Consider the following 13,113-nt stretch of genomic DNA (forward strand, 5'->3'; position numbering starts at 1 on the left):
AGATGGAACTGGAAGTGTTAGTTACCCGGGTGCATGGAAATTGGATCTACTAGCCCATCTTGCGTAACATTGTATGTAAAACTTACGCACTCATGAAAATTCAGGAAGAAGCAATCACCAATTGTCACAGTGCGCAAAGATGATCCATGCAGAAAATGCAGTTGAAAGGAGTTTCGTCAGTTTGGTGATTTGGCATGACTTCAGGACTGGCTCCAAGCTATCCTTAGACTATTCAAAGCTTCAAAATGTCATTGCTCAATAGACAATATGTTGTAATATTTTTTGTTTCTGGCATTTCACTAATGTTTGAACAAGCATTAAAGTTCTCATTTTGCCTGCTCTGCGGCTGGGACCACTGTGCATGTCGGTTTGCACCTGCCTTTTTAGTATGTGAAGATGCAAAATCAGCTATAGCAATTTGTTTCTAAATATTTGGAGGACTACTTTTTACCCTTACTTGAGTCATATTATTCTAAGGTAACAGTACTCTTATTTGAGCGCAATGTTTGGCTACTCTACCCACCACTGCTCCCCACAGAATGTGCAAAATGAACTATAAGCAATTTAGAGTCTTCAATTAACCAACCATGCATGTTTTTGGGATGTGGGAAGAAACCGGAGTACCCGGAGAACATGCAGACTCCTCACAGGCAAGGCCGGATTTGAACCCCGGTCCTCAGAACTGTGAGGCAGTTGTCCACCGTGCCATGGAGATGTATTATTACTATTATTATTATTATTTCATTTTTCATCGCAAACTGTATGCTGTCTTTTAGCTATAGGTTTAATTGATATTTGTAACACGATCGAGTACATTACAATTGATGCTACAGTTTTACTAATGTTTTTTTTCTCAAGTTTTTTAATGACATGGACAGGCTTTATATTTACAGACACTTGAATGAAAATGATTGACGGGAGAAAAAAAAAAATCATCAGTTGTCCCTCTCTATTGAAGCACTTTTTGTATGTATTCAGATGCACTCTGCTATAATTTGGTTAGTACAAAATCACATTTACCCTGAGAAAGACAGGCTTACTGTCTTTGTGAACCATTTCTGCAGCTGTGCCATCCACACTTCCTGTGCCCCTGTTGCCCTTGCCCCGTTCTCCATTTGCCGTAATGTCTACAAATCCTGAAATTTATGTCCTTGCTGGAAAACATGGTTTGCCATTTATAGTCCTCAGCCAAAATACATAAGGTCTGTCTCTCGTGATGCCAGTCAAGGGACTGATGCAGACTCTATCAGATTTCTAAATACAGACCCCTACAATAAATCCCAGCCTGATTGGCTTTGAATTGGGTTAGCTCACTTGAATGCTATCTGCTTAAACCACAGCTGGCCTGTCTGCTCCATGCAGGCATTGAACCTAAATCAGTCACTTAGTGCTATCAAATGGAACAACGGCGGCGTGGCAAGAGCACTCAAACTCTTAAAAGAAAGCAAGAAGGCACCATGATGGAGCAAAACCAGACCAGAACAGTCGTAGCGAGGAGCTTCTAATGCTCTTTCCAGTTGTTTTGTCTCAGCCGTGATGCACCATCACAGCCATGGTGCATTGCATGAAATGGCATCACCCAAACCTGACATACAAACACATTTTAAAGCTTTTGTTTGGCCTTGTCAACTGGATTTCACATGCTAATTAGCGAAGGACCGTAGCATGGCAAAGAGGGAAAAAAATCTCTTTCATTCAGGGCGAATCATGAACAAGACAAAGAGACAGCCAAGCAGGTGCATTTAACCAAAGTGGCTTCATATTCTACCAGCTCTAACCATAAAGCTTCTCACGCGACTTGGTGTTCCCATCCTTGACGAGCAACTTGACTCTCGCCCCAAAAAAATACCAAATCCAGTATTTGCGCAACCTACTTCTGCATTCTGCAAAACAGGTGAAAGCATTTCCTCCCAGCACAGGTAAATGGCGGAATGGGAAAGCACAAAGCACCCGTAGGACCTTTAAACATCTACATTGTCTTTTGTTTAACACAGAGCCACCAAAGATGAGAATATCCCATCTTTAGGCTTTCTTCGTGTTGATGTATATCACATCATATTTGTATAACTAAATAATATACAGTACATGTATTTAACTTTTGTCTGAAGACACTAGCCATAACGAAAACAAAAGTTAAGCAAGTTCGGCTTCAAACACTCATGTCATCATCCTGTAGTTATGCTCGTTAACGTAACATGCACAGGAAGCCCTGTAAGCTGGTTTGGTCGCGTGACGTTCCACATGTAGCAGACTGACAAACGGGCCACGGGACTGAGTTTGGTATTGATGATATTTATTTCAGCAGTTCAGAGAATGGATGGATGGTTATGATTGTAACTCGGACGTTTTGGCCCTAATCAAAAGCTGAAAGCAGAATGTAACTCCAAATTGACTATGACCTCTACAGACAACATCTTTGTAATTTTAACTAAGAGTTAGTCAGGGCTAGACAGCAACACTTTTCTGAAATCATCAGTAAGAATTGCAACAATACTTGCACTGGGTTTTCTGCAGTTGACAAGCTCACAATAACCCCCCCCCCCCCCCCCCCCCCCCACCCCTCCCCCCGAATCAGATACCTCAAGACCCCATACGTCCCTCAAGGGTCAGTTCTTGGACCCCTCCTGTTCAGCCTGTATATGCTACCCTTGGGTCAGATTCTTCTGAACTTTTTGACTATCATAGCTATGCAGATGACACACAGTTATATCGAGCAGTGTCTCCAGATGACTACAGTTCAATTGAGGTGTTGTGTCACTGTCGAAAACAGATCAAGCTGGCTTCCAGTCAGCTTTAGAATAGATTTGAAAGTTCTGCTACTGGTCTATAAATCTATTATAAAATAATAATAAAATAAGTCACTTTTTCCTTTTTCAATTGCCAATTGAAGATGGAAAGAACAAAGGATACACAGGTTGTGTTCCACCTTGTGTGGTTTATTGGTGTGAAAACAGTCATTCTAATAGGGAACTCAAATTACGGTACACACAGGCAACATTATCAACAAATGCTAATTTTGCATCACGTTTACGTATTAGCACTGTTTCATATACATAACAAAGGTTCTTTCTGTTTAAACTCTTTATGCCGGTAAGAGAACAAGAGAACATCCATCCATCCATTTTCTGAGCCGCTTCTCCTCACTAGGGTCGCGGGCGTGCTGGAGCCTATCCCAGCTGTCATCGGGCAGGAGGCGGGGTACACCCAGAACTGGTTGCCAGCCAATCGCAGGGCACATAGAAACAAACAACCATTGACACTCACAGTCATGCCTACGGGCAATTTAGAGTCTCCAATTAATGCATGTTTTTGGGATGTGGGAGGAAACCGGAGTGCCCGGAGAAAACCTACGCAGGCACGGGGAGAACATGCAAACTCCACACAGGCGGGGCCGGGGATTGAACCCGGGTCCTCAGAACCGTGAGGCTGACGCTCTAACCAGTCGCCCACCGTGCCGCCAACAAGAGAACAATGTTTTTTTAATGTGACGGAACATAACTGTGAGTCGGAATAAAACCCTTGACTAATTTGGACCAGACAATAGGTCTGAAATCATTCTTTAATTATTGCATTATTATTTCATACAGTTTATGCAATTTATGGATATATGATCGGGATTTGTGAAAAATATACCCAAGATAGTTGCATACAATTAAATAGAAGTAAAACGGAAACACACATGCCAATGAAAACATAACCTACTCGGTGAAGGTAATAACACCAAATTAGGATAAATACTAATCAAATAGACCGATGCCTGGAAATGCACGCACAGTTTGAGTGTATGGACATGCGCGCACATGGGGTGAAATACGCTCATCCTAGCATTTTACTTGTATGGAACATCCAATATGTCAAAATAAGAAGAAATATGCTCTCAATATATCAGGGGTTGAGCTCCACAATGACAGAAAGACAAAAACACATACACACACAATTTTGACACTGACGTCCTTTCTAATTGCGAGACTGCCTGCTTTCTAGCTTATGCAGTGTCTCTAATTACAAGATAGGTAATAGGCCTCACTGTTTTCTCTGTAAAGTGCCTTGAGTTGTATTTGGCTAAGTGTTTAGAGGTGCCGCCTGACATCGATACACCACTAAATTAAACCTCTCCTTCAGCTTGACCGTGACACTCTTGGCCCATTGAATGAGCCCTTTTTTTTTTTCCTTCCAACAGTTTCTGTGTTTTCAGAGGAGTCATAATTACACTGCCAATTATGGGGTCACCTTGAATTTTACTATTGAAAAAGTTCCTCTTTGTGGCTCCACATTTTTCTGTATGCTTTGGCGAGTTCATCGATTTTACACGGAATTCTAATGTGAGAGTATATTTTAATGCTTTTTTTATTTCTTTCACATTGGATTAATCTTGGAGGTAATACAAAAGTCGTACAACCCCAATTCCAATGATGTTGTGATGTTGTGTTAAAAATAAATAAAAACAGAATACAATGATTTGCAAATCATGTTCAACCTATATTTAATTGAATACACGACAAAGACAAGATATTTAATGTTCAAACTGATAAACCTTATTGTTTTTAGTAAATAATCATTAAATTTGAATTTTATGGCTGCAATACGTTCCAAAAAAGCTGGGACAGGTGGCAAAAAAAGACTGAGAAAGTTGAAGAATTCTCATCAAACACATGTTCGGAACATCCCACAGGTGAACAGACAAATTGGGAACAGGTGAGTGCCATGATTGGGTAGAAAAGGAGCTTCCCTGAATTGCTCAGTCATTGACAAGCAAAGATGGGGTGAAATGAACAAGTGCATGAGAAAATAGTCCAAAAGTTTAAGGACAATGTTCCTCAACGTACAAATGCAAGGAATTTGGGGATTTCATCATCTACGGTCCATATTATCATCAAAAGGTTCAGAGAATCTGGAGAAATCACTGCATGTAAGCGGCAAGGCCGAAAACCAACATTAAATGCCCGTGACCTTCGATCCCTCAGGCGCCACTTCATCAAAAACCAACATAAATGTGTAAAGGATATCACCACATGGGCTCAGGAACATTTCAGAAAACCAATGTCAGTAAATACAGTTTGGCGCTACATCCGTTAGTGCAACTTGAAACTCTACTATGCAAATCAAAAGCCATTTATCAACAACACCCAGAAACGCCGCCGGCTTCTCTGGGCCCGAGCTCATCTAAGAAGGACTGATGAAAAGTGGAAAAGTGTTGTGTGGTCTGACGAGTCCACATTTCAAATAGTTTTTTAGAAATTGTGGACATCGTGTCCTCCGGGCCAAAGAGGAAAAGAACCATCCGGACTGTTATGGACGCAAGGTTCAAAAGCCAGCAACTGTGATGGTATGGGGCTGTGTTAGTGCCAATATACATACATGTTTTGGAGAAACATATGCTGCCATCCAAGCGATGTCTTTTTCATGGACACACGCCCCTGCTTATTTCAGCAAGACAATGCCAAACCACATTCTGCACGTGTAACAACAGTGTGGCTTCGGAGCAAAAGAGTGCGGGTACTAGACTGTCCTGCCAGCAGTCCAGACCTGTCTCCCATTGAAAATGTGTGGCGCATTATGAAGCGTAAAATACGACAACGGAGACCCCGGACTGTTGAACGGCTGAAGATGTACGTCAAGCAAGAATGGGAAAGAATTAAAGCATTAAATATCGTGTCTTTGTAGTGTATTCAATTAAATATAGGTGGAACAATGATTTGCAACTCATTGTATTCTGTTTTTATTTATGTTTAACACAACGTCGCAACTTGATTGGAATTGGGGTTGTGTATGTTGTTTACATTCACTTGGTAGAATACATTCTCTTTTGTAAAATCCACCAAAATTGTGCGCTCAGGACACATTGGAGCCTTTACCAGCGCACACTTTGAGAGAGAGCTTCCATGATCTTCACACATGGATGACTTCGAGTTGCATGACCTATATAACATGTTACACGCTCTGCTTGCTGCCTGTGTCTCACCCTAATAGAGAAGGGCAGAGCATTACAGGTGTGTAAGTGCCAAATATACACACGCACAGTGAACAGGCCTGCTATCAGGTTTAAGCGTATGTATGCATGATCCTGTATACAACCTGCCACTGAGTGGGCCCCATAGGATTCATGTACTAGTAACAATTAGCATCACCTAGTGAACTCCAGCAGTGCTTGTCCGAAGCTGTATATTAAAATGTTATTGAAATATTATCTGCAAAAAGTGTTTTTAAATAAAAGTATTTTCATTATGTCGTATGCCTCAAGTTTACACTTGGTGGCCACTGTACAATTTGTAAAAGTTGTATCAAAACTTCTGGCTTTACGAAGTTAATAATGTACTGCTTTGATTGGCACTTTCACGGGGTACATTTTTTTGTTTTTGTTTAGTTTTTTTTACAGCAGTTGGAGAGGTACCGCTAATTTTAGATAATATATTGAAATGGAGAATTTGATATTGCATATAAGATAATTTTGTTGTCACTGTTCTCATTTCATAATTTTGCACGATATTTTTCAAACATCCGTGATTGCATTTAGTTTGATTCTCTTAATGGTGAACCGATTACTATTTTAAAACCAGAAACACATTTTTTTTCCATCTGTCTTATTGAATAATACTGTAAAATGCATAGTCATAGACTGCCACCTAGTCACACACAGAATGAGAAATAGTAGGACATATGTTATAATAAATCTATTTCTCATTCTGTGTGTGACTAGGTGGCAGTCTATGACTATATCTGGACAGCAGAGGACCCATTGGCTGGTTCTGCAACCCCCGTAGATGACCCACATAGGAAGCCCTCTCCCCTACCACAGGGGGAGACCAGCACCCACGTGGCCATCTACACGCTCTACGTAAGCGGGCTCAAGCAAAGATACAGACATTTCCTCCGACAACCAGATGGGGCCATCATTGAGGTATGGCATTTAGACGTCACACTTGCTGGATACACTGGGCAACAGCTGCAAAATCAAACATGATCAGTGTCAATAATGTAAAGATTAGAATGCTTTCTTTTCACAAAGTAACAATGTGCATCGTCGTATTAACTTGTGCAAGTTCACCTGTTGTCCCCTTGACAGTGTTCGTTTGGCTTTCTTTTCTTTTTTTTTTGTTTCATACAAGAGAGAAGAACAGGATAAAGGTGGAGACAGAGGGTGGAAAGATGGGTGGGATTCTGATTCCTTTTATCCTGACCCTGCCCTCTCTGTTTGTGTGGAGGGAGGGAGGTTACTAGCTGCTTCATTATCGAGTCAAATCCACAGACAACAGTACAGCTGTGTGGTGCGAGAGGGTGAATAACTACACTACTAACTCGAAGAACTACAATCAAAAGGTTTTCCTTGGGCAAAAACAAATGTAAAATGGTGTTTCCTTCTCAAATAGAAGAGAAAGGATTTGCCCCCAGAAACAAATCATAACTTCTTTCAAAGGATCTGTGGTCGTCACTGCTTACCAAATACCAAGTGCTTGTTAACACTGCATTGAAACTACAGCTTGACAACAATGTCAGCCTTACTGAATCAACAGAGAGGAGCAGTTGGGGAATTTCATTACATCGCCAAGTCTTTCATCTGACTTTTGACAAGACATTGCGCTGTGAAACATTGCTTCATTAGTGCTACGTGACAAGTGCTGCATTTATTCATTTCCCTGAGAGCAACCTGCATCATCTCCACTGTATTAATATTTGGAAGTTTGGCTGTCGGAGAAATGAGGGGAGAAGGAAGGAAGGAAGGAGGTGGCGTATATATATATACATACGTAGATGCTAACTATTAGCTCTGAGGGTCTTTTACCTCCTAATAGCCCTCTGTCATTATTTGACTGGTGGAGAGTGTAAACGATGGTGCGATGGTGTGCGCGTGCGTGCTTGTGTGTGTGTAGCCTGCAGACTTGGATCACACATCTGGGCAAACTATCCAAACAAAGCACATTATCACAAATACATCACTTCATAACTTCTGCTCTTTGAATGCAGAAGAGTTTCATAAAAGTCAGGTGAAGTGAAGGATGTATGCTTCCCTTGGGTGCTTCTGTCTGTTCTTTGCAACTTCACCACAAGAGACGCTGATGGCATTTCACCCGCTGGTAGAGGGGACCCGCAGTATCAACAGAATGGCGTCGTCAAGAGAGTGAGACATGCCATCCCCCCCCCCCCCCCCCCCCCCCCCCCTCCGCCTTGCAGCTCTGGCCTCTTATGCATATTCCAAACTAATCCTCCCCTGAATATATAGACTGGTTTTATGTATATGTGAGCATCCAAGAATCACCAAGGGGCATTTCTAACACTCAAAAGCTGATTTTTATTGGCGGTTTATATTTTGACATTAAGATAAACACGCAACAGGGTGCCATGTACAAATTGGCCTCCAGATGTACAGTACAGGGATAGCTCCTTCGAGATAAATAGCAATAAAAAGAGGAATAGATTAGACAATAGAAAACAAAACAGAAAGCAGCTTGATTATAGGGTATATTAGTGGTTCTCAAACCAAATTTGAAGACCCAAACTAAATTGTATTGCTGTAACATCAGCACATACATGTATACTGTATATGTATGTAAGTTGTGATATTGACTAGGGCCCCGTTTTGTGTGGAAACCTTTGGATATATTAGTTAATGCATCTAAAATGCAAATATATGACTTTCTATAGAGAGTACAACGTATATTTAAGGAAGTTATATTCTTCGATGTTGTTTTCTACATGGCAGAGAAAATGTCTTTGCGTTTCATTTTAAAAACAACCTCTTTTTCAGTTGTAAAATCTTTGGTGAAACCTGCCCTCCGAGATCGACAGTGATACAAATATTGAACCTGATTTAAATATGTAATAACGTGACTGCACTCTCTTCCCAGCTAGTTACCAAGGCTAATTGTGCTCCTTAAGACGGCTGCTTCCATTTACTGAGGCAATATTGACGGATGGCTCATTTCCTTTAAAGTGCTCTGTTTTCATAGGCAGCGTCCTGGACGCCAATGCCCCGGAGGAGGAGCTCCTCCCTTAGACTAACATGACCACAGCGCCGGGGGCCGGCGGCTTTGCATATTACTCACACATTTACAGCCTAAATTTGTCTAAACGAACACCTTAACAATTCAAGTCCCGGAAGAACGGCTCTGAGCTATGGACATTGTTAGACACTGTTTGGTAGGAACCCAACAGTCAGGTGTGTCCTGTTTGCTGAAATGTGAGGAAAAGACAAGCAGTTGTGAAAAATGAAAATGTCTATTGATTATAAAGCTATTATTCAACCAGTTACTGTATGTTGTTTGAAGTATTTTCTCCCCGTTTTGAAAGATTAATATTTGGTGCGAATGAAATGGTGCAAATGTGTGGTAAAATGTCACAATAATGAGGTCTTTATTGACTTCCACTCAAAGAAAGTTAATATTAATGATCCCTCATATGCTCTCACTCTGCATATGGCCCAGGGCGCTTCTGTGATATTGACCATGCTGGTGGAATTGTTGAGCGGAATCACAACAAGACAAAACATTGTCATCAGTCTGCATGCATGTAGCGAAAAAAAGACATTGAAGGTAAAGTGAGGTGTAGCTTCGCAAACACTCATTACCTATGAAACAGATGTTCCACAGATGCCAGCTCACAAAAAGCTCTGCTGACAACAACAGTTAGGGCCGAAATGACACAGGGAACGGCATCCATATAACGGAGGACCTTCAATGAAGGCCTCGTAAGCGCTCTGTCTGCAGAAACAAGATGGCTGATGAAGAAATTAATGCAGGCAAAGTCATTATCTTTCCTCCTAAAACCACAGTGGGTTTATGTCCCCCCGTGTCGCTCTTTTCCTTGCGGGCTAGTGCTTAAGTGTCGGCGGACAACTGTGCTCTCGTTTTTGTCTCCTCGCTCCATATGGGTGGCGGCAGCATATGCAAAAACTGGCTCTGGTTCTGTAAAACTTCCATTAAAGATGCACAACTAAGGCTCCGCCAGCTTGACTATTACCTCTCCCCGCAAATTATTTATGGCGCCAAAAGAAGAAAAAAAAACGCTGATGAAGAGTATCTCCAGCGACAAGGATAAATAGAAAACACTTTTCACTTGCAATTTCAGCAGTGCTTGTTCTCTTTTTTTTCTGGGTGATGTGCTGAAACACTTTTGGAGAGGGTATGTCGTTTCAAAACACTGTACACCTTCTGCTGTTTTATACTGCAATTGCTTTGTTCCATTATGTATTACGCTTCAGTCTGAATTTTTTTGAAAAAGGCTAGACAGAAGTATTGGGACGCCTGCCCAAAGATTTTGCATTCGAGACCACTGGGAAATATTCAACTTGCTGCTTACTGTCTGTCCATCCATCCAGCCATCCTCCGCTTATCCGGCGTCGGGTCACGGCGGCAGCATCCTAAGCGGGTAAGCTCAGACTTCCCTGTCCCCAGCCACTTCATCCAGCTGTTCTAGGGGAACTACAAGGCATTGCCAGGTCAGCCGAGAGACATAGTCTTGGGTTTTTCCCGAGGCGTCCTCCTGGTGGAACATGCCCAGAACACCTCACTGGTGAGGTGTCCATGTACAGCAGGCATGCGAGCAGCGACTCAAACCTGAGCCCCTTGTGGATGACTGAGATTCCCACCCTATCTCAAAGGGAGATCCTGCGGAAGAAGCTCATTTGGGCCTCTTTTATCTGCGATATTGTTCTTCATATCATATCATATCATATCATATCATATCACTACAGAACGTTGTCCAAGTCTTGGATCTGTAAAGCAGTGTTGGCATCACAACCACTTTGTACTCCAATGTCTTGTTTTCTTTCCCAAGGTGGAGACGTGAGTGTGACACGAGTGTGGAGTCTGCCATATGTTGTTCCGGCACACATGTCCAAAATGTCTTCTCGAGATGTTGTCCTTGGTGGAAGCATAATTGAATACTTCCAGGATTTGTTTCCTTCTTCAGTGGGCAATGAGACAACTGTTGTCCTCAGCATACTGGAAGTCCAAGAGTGAGATCTGGTGTACCTTGGTCTTGGCCCTTAATTGAATGAGGTTGAAACATTTTCCATCGATTTGATACTCGATATTGATTCCTAGTGGAATGTTGTCCCCGATCATGTTGAGCATGGTAGCTACAAAGATGAAGAGAGTAATGAGCGGTGCAAAGACAGAGCCCTGTTTTACACCAGTTTTACCTTTTTTCGGATTCGGTATTGTCAGCATTGATGAGAACTGAGGCGAGAATGTTCTTGTGGAGAATTAGGATGATGTTGACCAACATTTTGAGGCAGCCTGTCTTCTTTAGGATCTTTCACAGCAAGGGACAGCACAAACTGTCAAATGCCGTGGTGAGGTCAATTAAGGCAAGCTAGAGTGGCTGATGCTGTTCATTGTATTTCTCCTGTGGTTATCAGATGGTGAACATTATGTATGTTGTCCCTCTAAATGGTCAGAATCTGCATTGTTCCTCGGACAGGATCTTTTCAGCGATAGACTTGAGATGATTGTTTGTGAAAGGGGCAAATCTTTTTCAGCGGTTGACAGGAGAGATATTCCATGGTGTCCCCCTTTTGTTTGTAGATTGTGACAATCATTGAGTCTCTCCACCCCTAGGGCATTTCTTCTGGGGTCCAGATCTTCACAATCAGCTGTTCTCTGATCAGATGACCCCCTTCTGTGTAGATCTCCGCAATGATGATGTCTGCTCCCTGGAGATGTGTCTATATTTGACTTGTGTTTGGCTGGCAATCAGCCCAGGGTGTTAACTGGGGACAGGAAAGGGACTTCATCAAACTGTTCCACCAAATTATGAAGAATAGACTTCTCTAAATAATATGACACCAACTCCACACAGAGATGATGACTAAGAAACGCAAGTAGGACTAATTCTTAGCTGACAAGCCATGAACTCTGTCATGAAGGAGCTTCCCTTTGTCATCACCACTCACCTGGCAAGCCATTTGGGTCTTGGCCGCCCCAATATTGACCTAATTTAACATGCAGAGAATATGAAGAGGTTAACCTTTTGAAAAACACCTTGCAGCAACATTAATTGACAAAACACATCAATTCTCCCTCCTGCCTCTCTTTTTTGTAATTACTCCGCCACTAGTTTGATTGCCGCTTTGGTGCTGGAGGACCCACGCTTCATTTGCCATGAGGTCATCGTCAGCCCTCAGAAATATGAATCTGATTTATAAAGGAATTGAGTGTGCTCTGAACGCCACGTGTGTGTGTGTGTGTGTGTGTGTGTCTGTGTGTCCGTGTGTATATGTGTGTGGCTACAAGACAGAGGAGAACGTCCTTGGCTATATACTGTATGTTGCATGAGGAGATTAATGCCTCGCTGGCAGCCATATCTGCTTAGCAGGAGGACTTCTCCAAAGTACACCGCATATAATTATCTGGCAAGTTTGTACAAGTTTTAGATAAAGAAACTCTCTCTGGCACATTTTCAACTTGGCTGTTTTATCTCTGCAATTTGCTACTGTAAAACCAGTGCCTGGTGACATTTTTCCACATGGAACCGAAGTGAATGGAGTGGATTGGCTGGCAACCAGTTCAGGTTGTACCCCGCCTCCTGCCCGATGATAGCTGGGATAGGCTCCAGCACGCCCGCGACCCTCGTGAGGAGAAGCGGTTCAGAAAATGGATGGGTTCTTGAGGGATGAGATAAGGTTGTTTCATTTTCAGGAATTTTTCCACAAACCTTTTGTCAACATTGCAAAATAAAATTATTTTTAAATCAGGCAATTGCTACCGCATATGTCTGATTCAAAAATAATTCAAGTGTGTATAGCGTACCAAATGTCAACGATCTAAATTAGATCGATAACGTGGTTGGCCTTGGCAGAGGTCTGCACTGTACCTATAGTGCCATGGAGGTCATGGTTGAGGTTTTCGTTTGTTAGTTGCAGGATTAGCAAACATGACGTCAATTATTTTGTTGAGATAGTGTTGGATAGATAAGGAAAGAAGAAAGAATTTTCTTTTTTTAAGTTTGAGGTGGTGCAGATCCGTGAGTACAATCACATTTTCTTAATTCAGGAATATGCTAGAAGTTTGTATCTATGAACGTCTTTACTTTGGTAGTGATCCATATTAGGATTGGGGGGTGGCATCCAAACGGGTTCAGGTGCCCCCCTTCCCCATCAACGTTGTTAACAGTTTA

General features: G+C 42.1%; 1 protein-coding gene across 2 annotated transcripts in view; it reads left to right on the plus strand.

Moving 5' to 3' along the window:
* Positions 1-13,113, plus strand: part of ofcc1 (orofacial cleft 1 candidate 1) — a 50,278-nt gene that overhangs the window by 13,191 nt on the left and 23,974 nt on the right. For both annotated transcript variants that reach the window (XM_061758872.1, XM_061758871.1), the window contains exon 2: positions 6,698-6,898. In XM_061758872.1, the coding sequence (XP_061614856.1) occupies positions 6,698-6,898 (201 nt within the window). The remainder of the gene's footprint in view (positions 1-6,697; positions 6,899-13,113) is intronic.

Source organism: Phyllopteryx taeniolatus, chromosome 20, assembly GCF_024500385.1.
Source record: "Phyllopteryx taeniolatus isolate TA_2022b chromosome 20, UOR_Ptae_1.2, whole genome shotgun sequence".
Taxonomy (NCBI): Eukaryota; Metazoa; Chordata; class Actinopteri; order Syngnathiformes; family Syngnathidae; genus Phyllopteryx; species Phyllopteryx taeniolatus.